General features: G+C 43.2%; 1 protein-coding gene across 3 annotated transcripts in view; it reads left to right on the top strand.

The window, feature by feature from the left end:
- Window positions 1-30: 30 nt before the first annotated feature.
- SMC6 (structural maintenance of chromosomes 6) overlaps window positions 31-13,942 on the top strand; it is a 40,932-nt gene continuing 27,020 nt past the window's right edge. Inside the window, exons 1-5 of one of the 3 annotated variants that reach the window (XM_048297205.1) lie at window positions 31-114; window positions 3,087-3,239; window positions 5,743-5,891; window positions 8,720-8,837; window positions 10,773-10,878. In XM_048297205.1, coding sequence (XP_048153162.1) covers window positions 5,748-5,891; window positions 8,720-8,837; window positions 10,773-10,878 — 368 coding nt within the window. In that variant the 5' untranslated portion in view covers window positions 31-114; window positions 3,087-3,239; window positions 5,743-5,747. Of the gene's footprint in view, window positions 115-333; window positions 553-1,072; window positions 1,883-3,086; window positions 3,240-5,742; window positions 5,892-8,719; window positions 8,838-10,772; window positions 10,879-13,942 lie in introns of those variants that run through there. The other 2 variants (XM_048297208.1, XM_048297207.1) reach the window with 2 other exon arrangements.

Raw genomic sequence — 13,942 nt, forward strand, 5'->3', positions numbered from 1 at the left:
GGCCCCGCGGGACCGGAGCGCGCAGGCGCCGCGCTCGCGGCGGCCGCTCTTCCGCCCGTTGCGGCTCGTCCCGCCCCGTTCGCCCCGCGGTGCAGGGATCGGGAGCTGTCCCAGGTAACGCGGCGCGGAGCAGGCGAGGGGCGAAGGGAGGGGAGAGAAGGGACGGGTGACCCGTGCCGGGCGAGCGTCCTGGCGGGCGCTGTCCGGGCGCGCACCCGCTGTCTGGACAGCTGGGAGGGAGAGGGGGCGGCCTGGCGGCCGCAAGGCGGAGCAACGGCTGCCACCCGCTCCTCCCGCTGCTCCCGGCCCGGCGCCAGGGTTGCTGTCGCAGGTGGCTCTGCGGGGCCAGTTAGCCGCCGGAGCTGGCGTTTGTCACCCGCTGCCTAGCTTGGGTGCCCCACCGGGTGTGAGCGCTCCCCCCGGGTGCCCACCTCTGCCGGCGGAGAGCAGGAGCGGCGGCCGCCCGGGCGTCCCCGCCGCCAAGGGACCCGTGTCTCTTTTCTAGGGGGTGGGGGATCCTTCCGGGCCGTGCGGTGTTGGTAAAAGCAACAGGTAATCGTGGACTCGGGGGATTTCTGCCCCTCTTTCGTTTTCGTTGTCCGTAGAGGAGGCGGAGCTGCCCTCTGTGCCGCAGTGCAGTTCTGGGCTCTTCAGTACAAGGGAGAGATGGAGTGATGGAGCTCCTGGAGCGGGTCCAGTGGAGGGCTGTGAGAGATGATTAAGGGACTGAATCATGTCTCTTATGAGGAAAAGGGTGAGGGAGTTAGGCCTGTTCAGCTTCGAGAAAAGATTACTGAGAGGGGACCTCAATCTCTCTAAGTAAAGGGAGCGTGTCAAGAGGATGGACCAGGCTCTCCTTGGTGGTGCCGAGCAATAAGACAAGGGGCAACAGGCAGAAACTGATGTACAGAAAGTTCCACTTGAACATGAGGAGGAATATCTTTACCGTGCAGGTGACCATGAACTGGAACAGATTGCCCAGAGAGCCTGTGGAGTCTCCCTTACTGGAGATACTCAAGAACTGCCTGGACACAATCCTGTGCCACGTACTCTGGGATGACCCTGCTTGAGCAGGGAGGTTGGACCAGATGACCCCCTGTACTTCCTTCCAGCCTTACCCATTCTGTGATGCTGTGGGTCAGGCAGTGCTTTTCCAGTGTTTAGATGGGATTGTATAGGCTTATGCACTGGCTGCAAGTATATTAGGAGAGGAGTCGTGAACGTCGGACATGTAGCCTAATGTGGAACATCTGGCTTGGATAGTCCCAAAAAATGTAGAGCGCCCCACGCCTGTGTATGAGGCTGGGCTTCTGACTTCAGCCCTCTGGAATATCTCCCCTTTAAGTACAACAGATAGTGTTGTACTGCTTTCATTATTATTAACTGCTAGTGTTAATTTGTAATTTTATTGAAATTTTTGTGATTGTTAAATGTAGCGTGCTATACATCAGCTAAAGATCTCAAGTATTTTCTTCCTCTTCTACCCTTTGCTTCTTCCTATACCTTGTGTTCATCCTGCCATAGGTCTGTTCTGGTGTCTTTGCTTTACCTCTGTTTTGCCAGCTGGATGAAAGGCAGGGTTATAGCTGGGCTCAGTCCAGGGTGTTTAAAATGGATGTCCCTCAAGATGGGGACACCTTCTTACCTTACACCAGGCCAGTGAAGGCTGCTAGAAAGCCATTGGTATGGGTTTGGTGACAGCAGGTTGGATCTGTCACCTCTGGATGAGGCCAGCTGTGACCAGCCAGGTGGGGAAAAGGGAAACAGTTGTGGAACTCCATTGCAGTGAATACTGTGGAAAGATAGGCCATTGATAAAGTTGGAACATGGGTGAACATCAGTGGATGCAGCCTCTGCCTTCCTATCTTTTCATGTGTACAGGGTAAGTACTTTTCTACTATAACATGCAGCAGTCTTTGTAGTTTTATACAGAACATTTGGGGCTTGCATTTTTCTTTCGTGCTCTCATTATATGCATAATTTGTCATAATTTGCAGGGATTCTTTGATTGTTTTTGTAATTGAATGTCTTGCCTTTATTTGCTCCCAATTATAGGAACAGTTTTTATTCCTAACTGTATTCTCTTATGTTCCATGATAGTGAAGTTTATTTTCTTTATTAAATCAGTACTCTTGATTTCTCTTCCTGAGTGACAGTTGGATTCTAGTTTGAATTATTGACTCTGTCATCACAAATTTCTGTTAACATAGTCCTACTTTTTATTGCAATATACTGAAGTATATTTTATACTTCAGTTTTTAAATATGATGCCTGGTCCGTTAAAAAAATCCTTTGTTAACATTTGTCAATAATGACCATTGTTGGCTTCTTAGTAATCTATTACATATTTTAATATGCATTGATGTATGTTTTTGCCAGTTTAATTGTTTCCAGTATAGTATTGCATACTTTAATAACCGTCAGATAGGTTGGATCAGCTGCTTTTCCTTGCCTTGAATAGTTATTCCCAGACTGTTAAAATTAGGGTGAGTAGTGCTGAGACTGAAAGCAACGATTTTGTCAGTTAAAAAGTTAATGAAGGAAATTAGGGGTGTCTTGCTGCAAGAGTTGTGGGAGCAGTTAATGTAAAAAAAGGAATTTTCTTGTCAAAAATATTAAGATGATTCAAAAGTAAAATTCAAATATGTGTCATTTTCGGTGTATTTATTTTTTAAAGGTTGATTATTTCTTCCTGTGCCTTTTAAACCCTTGTTTCTTGTAAAATATTATTAATGGGTTCCTTGTGGCTGTGGTCAGTTTCTTGCTCCTTTTGGCTTTTTTGTACTCAGGGAAGGTGTTGCATCCACTGATATTTGTCCTAATTTCTGAGGCTACTTACTACAGTTTGCTTGTAGTTAAGTTTTGTTTGCAGTACTAGCTCTTCAGGAGTTCTGAGGTGCAGACTGTTCTCTCTTTTGCCTTCTTCACAGTTAGATTACATGAGATTATTTCATTCTGTTTTCTACTCTTATACTCCCTTTTCCTTAAATATTCAAGTAGTATAGCAATGGAACTCAGAGCCCTCATCTTTAGTTTGGATGTTATTAATTACAACATTAAAAGCTTATGTTTTCCCTTCTTTTTAGAGAAAGATTTTAATGGAACAGCAGATTCGATGAATACTTGTCTTCATATTTGAGTGATGGATGCCAAGAGCTTGCAAGTGACTGTTTGCTGGTCTGAGTAATTTGGGCATGAAGGCATGTTTTTATAGTAAACCAAGAGTAGTATAGAAAAAGGTATGTAAGCTGAATCATGAAGTGTATTTGCTCCTTGATTTCTATGTGTGATATTGAACTACGTAACATAAAGTGGATATGACAGTTCTGCTGTAAATACTTTACAGGCATCATCATTGTAATAGAAATAGTAATAATAATAATCATCATCACCAGTAATAATCATCATTGTCCTCCTCCTCTTCCTCCTCTAATATTTGATAAAGAAATCCCTGCCATGCAAAATTATTGTGACAGTGTCAGATGGGAAGTTTACTGCATTTCTGCATTTGCTTTGAATTTTGTTCATTGCACATAATGGAAAGGGATTAATACTGATTTTTTTTTATCTTTTAGATGCTGTGTCATAGAAAATTAATGAGGGGATCATAAAACACTGTCTTTTATAAAGCAGTCAACAAATATATAGAATAGAAATTAGATATTCTTTGTAAGGATGTAGGAAATTTTAATGTCTCTTGTATCTCTTATAATAAATACTCTTCTCTGTGACTCTTGGTAGTATGAGCTGTCTGACCTCCCATCAGTTGAAATCAGGCAACAGATTGACCAGAAGACTAGGCTGACACAAGGAAACTTCTCAGAGAAGCATCTTTTTCTCCACAATGACCCAAGCATGCAGATCTGCATGGTGAAGTGGTTAGGGAACTCACCTAACTAACATTAAAAGAAAGAAGTTTTTTCCTGCATTACTTTTTGATAGACTCAGAGCCTTGAGATGATTTATTATTTTGTTGTGTAAAGAGGTGCTTGGACTCGGGGGGTGAGACAGAGGGAAGAAGCACTGCTCCCCTCCATTGCAGCATGAGTTCTTATGACTAAAGTTGTACTTCAGCAGTCTTTATTTAATTGAGCTCTCTGTAGATTCTCCAAGTAACTAATTGTAAAACATTTACGGAGAGAATGTGGAGCAAGACCCACTTAGAAGCTCCAGGAGGGCCTGAGGGCTTTAACAAGGGGGCCCCACAGGGTCCTGAGGCTGTGAACTGCACAGCTGGACCCGCTGTGCTGACCCACCCAGCTTTCTCACAGACCGTGTCACCTCCCTCTGGGATCCAGCAGATTGTGTTAGGAGCAGTTAGGCTGACCTGTATGTCTTCTCTCCTGGATCATCCCATCTGTCCTGTGGGACACGGAGTGCTTGCTTGTTATCATCACTTGTATCCATGATTAGGAGTGTTCTGGTCTCCAAACCCCCAGTGTATTTAGACATGTGTTACGAACTTTGGGCATGCTATGTCTCTAGTGCTGGTCAATCTTTCCTGCACCCCACACACTTTTTAAAAAAAATTATATTTTTACTAATTTATTTTTAAAAATAAGCAACCTATTCTTAGGCCATGTGTCATGCAGTGATCTTTCTATAGAAGTGAATGTTAAGTACATTTAATGCCTCTGAATTTTGCTCAAACTGGTGATGTGCATTAAAGTTGGTTGCCATCTTTCTTAGAAGGGGGTTCTAGATTAAATTCCAGTAAACAAAGTTGAGTAGGAGAACATAATCCATTTCAGAAAAGTGTGGATGTTGGAAAACCGTGCAACAGATGTCAGTTTTAGCCTGTTTTGGATACTTACCAGTAGCTGACTTAACTACTAACAAATAAAAGGATTGTGTATTGCATTTGTATAAATAGCACCTTGCTTCTGCTTTGGATAAGTATGTCAAGCTCTGTGTTTTGTGTGGGGCTTTGCGTCTCGGTATGAAGAATGTAGTATGTACTTCCAAGGGAATAAAAACCATGCCATAAGCTTACGGTTACAGAAAATACGAGATTTTTATATGTTTTTAGTAAGGCTTGTTACTTCTGCAAGATTTGTTTCGGACCAGTCCTATTAGTGCAGAAGTCTGTGTGTTATTTATTGATTTGTGGAGGAAATTTATACGTATGTCCTCTATGTAGAGAGAATAGTTATCCTTTATTAGGAGCATTTTGTTTACTGTGATCACATTATACTACCTTGTGTGTAAGAAACAGCACAGTGCTATGAATCTGAATTTTCCTTTAGTCTACTTTTATGTGTTCTGCATATTAATTTTCTTGGCTTTTTTCAACCACAAATAATTAATACACTTTCTTTTTGCCTGTGCAGCTGACTTCAATGAAACCTGTATTGATGCTGCTGATCATACTATGTTAGTTAGGTACTTTTTACCACTAATCTTCAAGTCCATTGCTAACCGAAAACAATTCTAGCAAGTATTCCAAAGTCTAATGTACTAAGGAAAACAGAATCAAGGTTGATTTTATTTTTAATCAGCAAATTCAACTTGATTAGAATAATGAAGCTGTGTTTCTTTTGTTTTGATGCAACTCTTTTCATGGTAAGCATAGGCTTAAATTACCGAGATTTCAGTTCTGGAAAAGTATTTGTTGCAAAGTTTGCTGTGATTTTAATAATTGTTTTACCAAAGTAAATATTTTGGTGTGTCAGTGCTATTACCTGTAAGTATGTTGTCACCTAGAAGACTGAAACATAGTATTTCATTACTTTCGTTTTTCAGTACTCATGGGTAAGAGAAAGGAAGAAAGTGTTTCAAATCGTGGATCCCAGAAAAGGCAGAGAAAAGAATACACACATAGACTTAGTGATGAGCCTAACGAAGAAGAAACTTTAGAGTTCTCAGCTAGTGGTAGTGCCTCTTCACAGTCGGTAAGTAGTTTACAGAGTCACAGGGATGAGGATACAAGAAAAGTTCTGTCCTTATTGAAATAAATGTCTTGGATGTAGGCTTCAGTAGAACAAAGATAAAAGAAACTAGGGATACTATCTGCGATGAGGACTTCTGCATGAGGTTATTCTTAACTTATTTCTTCTGTGTCATCTAGTTATAATAGTCGATCATAAAATAACAATATTCTGGCTTTGTACAAGGAATACTACTGAAGTTGTCAAGTAAATGAAGGAAATGGATTTTGATAGAACTATGGTGTATTTAATTTATGCTTGTAGTAAAAGCTGAGAAAATATTTAGAAAACTAATTATTTACTAAAAGAAGTGCCAAATACTTGTTTGTTTTGCATAGCTGACACTTTTAGATGTCTAAAAAAATCTAGTGTTTGAAATGCAAATTTTGATGGAAAAGAAACTTGAAAACAGGAATATTATTTTTTTCTGCTTTTCTTTTAGTAGTTGAATTTTAATTTGATGGAGGATTTTTAAAAAATAATTTTTGAAATTGCAAATACTGTCCTGTGTATTTATGTTTCTTTACTAGTGGTAAAGACACTGGACCAGGCTTCTCTGGGCGTTGAACCTTTCTGGATGCCGTGTGTTCACCAAAACCACTCTGTCACTGCCCTCCTCACCTGGGCAGCTGTCACGATCTGCTAATACAAGCGAGGGTCATGCTGGTTCATTTATAGACCTCAGAGTGCAAAAGGACACAAGGAATTTCAGTCTTAATCAAAACAGTGCACCTTTATTAAGTGCCCACAACACGGCAATGCGATAGAGGAGAGAAAGAGTCAGAGAGATAAAGAAAAAGTAAAAGAGTAGAGAGGAAGAAGCTGGGGGGGTGGGAATAGCTACCAACGGATGAGACAAAGTCCTCGTGGCCTTCTGCCAATAGATTTGTCTTCTTTCTGTGGGGAGACCTCACCTCAGTTATTTCAGAAAGTCCCTTTATAGTCCTTTTCAGAAGCGAGGGGCAACTGGCGAAGACCATATCTATGTTTTGTAATAACATTGCGAAACTAGAAGCTAGCACTGACTATCACAGGTACATACCAAGCATGCCTTTCATAGGCAGTACTGCCTGCCATGGTTTGCAGCCTAGCAGCGTTAGCGGGTCTACTTCTGGCATGAGTTTAGCAGTGCTCTCGCTTCTGCTTTCTAGCTGTATCTCCGCATCTCCCCCTTTTCCCCAAGAGGTGGGGAAATCTACAGCCAGTGTTATGAGGCCCGTTGCTTTGGGAAACAGGTACAGGACAGGTGTACAGGACAGGTCATTCCTTTCCGCTTCAGCACAGTCCTTCCTGCCTGGGCAGCAAGAACGGCGCAGTCCACCGTGACCCGCACTAATTTCCTCAGGAACTGGGTGCCAGTTCCCAGCGGGCTCACCTGCAGGCAACAGTGGGCAGACATCCCACCTCAGCCAGGCCAGGACTCCTGTGTTCAGTCTCTGTCCTTGGTGATGATCATGAGGCAGATAAGGGGTCGTCAGACCGTCTCTTACAGCAGGGGAGAGAAAATAGAAGAAAAAGCTCATTGCTAAGGGCAGGGAGAGATCACTTCCCAGTGATTGTCATGGGCAAAACAGACTCACTCAGCTTGGGAAAATTAAATTAATTTATTAACAATCAAATCAGGATTTGAGAGATAATGAGAAATAAACCCAAATCTTAAAACACCTTCCCTCTACCCCTTCTTGGCTCATCTTCGCTCCCAATTTACCTCCTCCCTGCAGCAGCACAGGAGGACTGGGGATGGGGGCTGCAGTCAGCTCATTACATGTTGTCTCTGCCATTCCTTCTTCTGAAGAGGGAGGACTCCCACTTGTTCTGTGCTCCAGTGTGCATCCCTTCCTCAGGATACAGTCCCTCAGGAACAGCCTGCTCCAGTGTGGGTCCCCCATGGGGTCACAAGTCCTGCCAGCAAGCCTGCTCCAGTGTGGGCTCTTCTCTCCATATGCCACATATCCTGCCAGAGGCCTGCTCCAGTGTAGGCTTCCCGCAGAGTCACAGCCTCCTTTGGGAATCCACTTGCTCCAGCATGGTGCTCTCCGCAGGCTGCAGGTGGCTCTCTGCTCTGATGCCTGGAGCACCTCCTGCCCCTCCTTCACTGACCTTGGTGTCTGCAGAGCTGTTCCTCTCACATATTCTCCCTCCTCTCTTCTCTGGCTGTGCTTGCTGAAATTGCAATTTCCCTTTCCTAACTCCTAGCCCAGAGGCACTACCACTGTTGCAGATGGGCTCAACCTTGGCCAGCAGTGGGTCTGTCTTGGGGGTGGCTGAGATTGGCTCTGTCAGACACAGGGAAGCTTCTGGCAGGTTATAATAGCCGATCATAAAATAACAGAAGCCACCCCTGTAGCTTCCTGCCCCTGCTACCATAACCTTGCCACCCAAAGGCAGTACAGCTTCCTAGAGAGGTGATTGGTGCCCCAAGCCTGTCAGTATTTACGAGACATTTGGACAATGCCCTTAATAACATGCTTTAACTTGATCAGCCAACTGTGTAGATCTATTCTCTTAATATTTTATATTGTATTGATGATAAGTTAGTAATAGGGAGAACTGGAAGTTACTCTGTGTGAGGGATGAGCTTTGGTAACTGTTTTCTTTGTATTTTTTCTGCATAACTGCTCTATAGCAAGCAACTTTACACAGTGTCATGAAACCCTTCTGCTTCCTTGTGGCTTGTAGCAACTGATGTTTTATATCATACTGTCATTTTAATGCTCTTTGCATTTAAAATATATTAATTTAATCTCATTAAAATGCATACATAACTTGAGTTTTAATTGCTCATTCTTTAGCCTGACGGTGAAGTTGGGATAATTGAAAGTATCCAGCTGAAGAACTTCATGTGCCATTCAAATTTGGGGCCGTTTCAGTTTGGATCAAATCTCAATTTTGTTATTGGAACCAATGGAAGTAAGTATTAATTGCATAGTGTTTTTGTCAAAGAACACTTCTGTTAATAATACAGAAGATGTTATTTTTATTTGAAAAAGAGCCGCTAGCAATCTTTTAGGCATGGACAAGGATTCACTTTTGAAATTAGGTACCACACAGGTCTATCCTAGTAGTTAAAGGCTGGTGAGTTAGGTCTTAAATTTGGAGATTTTTGCAAAAGATTATGTGAATATAAATATTGTCATAGCTAAATAATACATAATTTTTTATTTGAACTAAATGTACTTCTATGTTTATTATTAAATGCGCAGTAATTGTCCAAGTGCCTGCAGTTCCCATCACTGAGTTTGGAGGAACCACAGTGCTTGTAATGGGGGGTTGAAGTCCTGCTAATAGTTGCTTAATTCTAAATGACATCTGAACCACATTCAGCAACATCCTGCTTCCAAGGATATTCACGGTTTTCAAAAGCTGTTGTAGTTAACCTGGAGAAGAAGGGGAGGATGTCTCTGTAGTAGGTTGTCTCCGGAAGGAGGAGGGGTACAAGGTGTAATTGTGAGCAGTTGCCGCTAGATGGCTCCGGCAGCCCAGCGGTGACGGTGGCGCCGAGTGCGCGGACCCGGCGAGTTCCGCGGCCAGCGGTCCTGCCGTGTCCTGTCTTGTCCTGTCATGTCATGTCATATATCAGCCAGCATTACAGAGTACTTCAAAATGATAACCTTTAGCCCAGGCCCCAAAGGTGATAAACACAAAAACAGGGAGCGTGTGCTACAAGGAAGATGTTACATAATGCAGCTCTGAGAACCAGCACAACTCTGAGAGCAAATAAATCAGCATTGTGATCAGCAGCTATTAAACTAATATAATGAATGCTTACAGCAAGTTTGTTTTAATGTACTCTGGTCAATTACCTCAACCCTTAGAGCCCCCCATTGGGTGCTGGAAAGGACTGTTGTCATTTAATCCCTTTTGGCAACTAAATACTGTACAGCCACTCACTTCCCCGTGTGCCCCAATGGGATGGTAAGGAGAACCAGAAGAAGGTAAAATCCGTGATTTGGGGTAAGAACAGTTTAATAATTGAAATAAAATAAAATATAATAATAATTATAATGAAAAGCAGAAGGAAAGAGAGGAGTAAAACCCCGGAGAAACAAGTTATGCATAATAGAGTTGCTCACAACCAGCCCATCCCTGGGCAGCAATCAGTGGCTCCTGGACAGCTTCCCCCAGTTTATGCACTGGGCATGACATGCTATTGTATGGAATATCCCTTCGGCCAGTTTGGGTCAGCTCTCCTGGCCATGCTCCCTCCTGTCTTCTTGTGCACATCACTGGCAGAGCATGAGACATTGATAAGTCCTACTTAGGAACAACCAAAACATGTGCCTGTTACCAGCGTTATTCTCCTGATGAGCCCAAAACACAGACCTGTACAAGCTACTAAGAAGAAAAGGAACTCTATTGCAGGTAACCCAGGACAGTATGGCACATAGAAACTGTTACAGAAAAAAGAAGTCATACCTATTTATACAAGCTCCCTTCCTCTGGAGAAAGAATTAAAAAAATTAAACATAAATTTTGAAAGAGAGCTTAAAATAGATAGTTAGAGAAATGGTAATGTGTGATTGATTTCTTTTGTTGTATACATGTTTTCAGTATGCTTATAAAGAAAAGGAAATTCCTTCCTTCTGACCTAGGACATGTTGTTGAATGCAAATTGCTAAATAGCAATAACAGAAGTTTGGCTCAGCATGTTGGGTTTTTTTTAGGAAGAGCCTTGAAAATGACAGATACTTTTCTAGCATTATTGTTCTTTTATATGTTCAATAAGGACTGAATTTGGACTTCTAATGCATGAATATATAAGAAGTCAAAAAACTGTAATACAGGTGAACTGGAGTAAAAGTTACAATAGCTTCTCTTTAAACAAGTTCAATGCTTCGATTACAGGTGGGAAAAGTTCTGTATTAACTGCACTAATTGTTGGACTTGGTGGAAAAGCCACTGCAACTAACAGAGGCTCCTCATTAAAAATGTTTATTCAAAAAGGAGAGACGTAAGTAAAACTTTAAAGTTGCATTTGTAGTTCAGTGATTGTCATTCAGGTTAGCTGAGTTTTCTGTTTACCCTAATTTTCTGCCTCTTCTGCCACTGGACTTGAATAAAAAGCATAACATTGAAGAGACCATATTTAAACAATATGCTCCCCTCACAAAAAAATCCCCAAACCCTGAAAACAAAAAGCCTTAGAAGTTTTACTAGTAGTATACCATTATTTCTGAATGTTGTGGTTTGAAACCAACTGGAAATTAAACTCCAAACAGCTGCTCTCTTTCCACTCCAGTAAGAGAGGGATAAAGGTAGAGGTTATGGGTTGAGATAAAAATTTGCTGAATAAAGTCAGCAATGAGATAAGGAAAACAAACACAGCAACAATACTGGTAACAACAATGTATAAAAGAGGGTGATTACATGCAAAAATACTCACTGAGTCTGACTCAAGGTGGCTGCACCACAGCCTGATCCATGTAGCTCCTGAGACAAAGAAGAAAATGGCGAATGGAAGTGTCCATGCCCGTGTTGTGAAAAGAAGAAACAATGATGGACAAATCATCTGCACCCACACTCCCTCCCCAAGCCCGAGACAAGAAAAACCATGATGCACAAAGCCCATGGTGGGACTGGAGCCACCCCACTGTTTCCTTCACTGCCCACTTTCCCGGGACAAAAGGAACAGAATGGTGGCAGTTCCACTTCGTGTTCCCCTTCTCTTCCAGCTGAAGCTGTGCCCCCAGTGCTGATGTGTGAGGCATAGAATAACAGCACTCACATGGCTCCAGGCTCTGCCCCTCACAGTAATGGCAAGAAAATTAATTCTGTCCCTTGAAACTGGGACACTGAACTAGCTAACACAGTGTGATGTCCTCTGTATTGCCTGCTCTCATGTCTTACTTCAACTGTGTCATTGGATATCCTACAGAAAGATGGAGTGCACTAGAAAAAAATTATAGGGAACTAGTTATCATTGTTTTGCAAGCAGTGAGATTAATTATTTTTCAGTCTTTCTGGTGTCATGAGTGAATATACAATATAAAGACCTTGACCGATGGCTGGGAACTTAAACATGCAAGAAATGGATTAATGTCTGCTGTGAGAGTGGGGTAACATGTTTAGAGAAACCAGTAAAAAGATAGGAGGTTTAGGAGTTTACATTTACATAAAGCTGTTATTCAGAGTCCCAGGCTTTTACTTTCAGAGGTGCTTAGAGTAAAATTGTTGGCAGTACTTGCCTTATGTATATTAAGTTAATGTTTCAGCACTCACTTGAGAAACAGGAAGTTAGAATTTGGAACTGAAATCATATCTCCTCTTTTCTAGAAGAATCCCTTAAGCGTTCTGCTGTAGATTACTTTGGTTAGGCTGTAGAAGCCAGGCAACTGTTTTATTCAGAACCCAGTTTGAAAAAAGGAGAACTACCGAAAAGCAGTTTGATTCTGCGATGTAAAAGGAGGGCACTCAGATGGGAAGGGAAGGTGGAGGAAATCCCTCACAAATACTTGCTTTTGGCTCATGATATAGCTGAAGCATAGGAGGAGCAAGCAGTCACTGTATGGCAGCAGTATGTCTGTCATGGTTGTGGAGAGAAGGGCTGGAGTTTCTGGCAATGTCTGATTCCATACCACCCACGTCATGGCAGGGCCATGGTGTCAGCACGAGGGAGCTGGGACCAAATGTGGAACAGCCACCAGCTTTTGTATTTGCCGGGCTTGAGACAGGGGGTGTGTAGGTTTCAGGGTCAGCCTGGCAGACTTTGCCCGTCTCTGCCACTGGCAGTCTGTCTCAGTTTAGAGACAGGTTTAGGAGAAAACACTCTGGAATGAGTGTCTCTTCTAAAGAGAAGGACTTCAGTAATCCCTTTTCCCAGTGAGAAAAATGAATACCAGTGGGTGAAAGTGAAAAAAACCTTGTTTATTAACAAAGTGCCCACATGGCACTAAAAAAAAATTGAATAAATACTAGATATTGAACTTTCAGAACCTTAACCCACACACACACATACACAACCCACCCACAGCAGAACAAAAAAACCTCACAGTGCCAGGGGAGGAAATAAACAGGCTGGCCATGTGGCAAAGGGGGGACAAAATGGCGGATGGCTTTTGTCTCAGGGCAGGGAAAAAAAGATTTCATTCAGCAGCTCATTCAAAACAGATGGGAACCAGTTGAACCTCTGCCATTGGTCTCCTCCTCACACCAGGTGAAACTGCTGGGTTTTGGTGTCCTTTATCTTGTTGGTTCAGCTTTTCCTGAGGTCTCAGGCTGGCCGGAGTGGTCCCTGCTGGTCTCAGTGATTATCTGATGTCGTACCAAAACCAAGACAAAACAGTTCAAGAATAAAAACAAACCAAAAAAAAAAAACCCACCAGAGGATTGCTGCTTCAGTCCAGGGAAAGGTAGAGAGGGAGAAAAAAGGAAACTGCTTGCTTAATCTACTAAAAATCTACTTAATCTGCGAGTTAGCTAAGCATGAAAGTAACCGCCGATCTCCCTGCACTGAGCACGCCGGGAGTGAGACTTTGAACCAAGGCCGCAGAGGAGGCCGCAAGGCTCCCGGCCCTCCCCCGGACCCACCTTAAAGATGCAGCAGCCATTTCTGGGCATAAAGCAGACGATCAGGAGTCGAGTGTCATCATAAAATCACCCCAAGACACAGTCCCTTCCTGTTCCTCCGAGCCACAGCTTTTCTGGTTTGGTGCTGAAAGACAGCGCTGGCAAGCCCGAGATGCCACTTGGAGAAGAAGAAAAGGGAGGGAACAGCAGCGGCACGGAGTGGAGCCCAGCCAAGCTGTGTGGAGCCCCAGCCACAGCTGCCATGACTGCGGCAGCCACCGGAGCCACTGCAGCCGCTGCAGCAGCAGTGCAGCACCACCGCTGCCGGAACCGCCGAGCACTCCAGGCCTGCTCTTGCACAGTCAGGCTCAGGAAAAGGGTCCCCTGACCTGTTTCAGAGACCTGTCAGGTCTCACCAGCTTTTGTTTTTCCATTGTTTTTGGGCTAGGGAAGGGGAAAGTTAAGCCATGAGCATCCCAGACATAGGTGCTGTTGTTTTCTCATGCACC

The sequence above is a fragment of the Corvus hawaiiensis genome, chromosome 3, assembly GCF_020740725.1.
Source record: "Corvus hawaiiensis isolate bCorHaw1 chromosome 3, bCorHaw1.pri.cur, whole genome shotgun sequence".
Taxonomy (NCBI): Eukaryota; Metazoa; Chordata; class Aves; order Passeriformes; family Corvidae; genus Corvus; species Corvus hawaiiensis.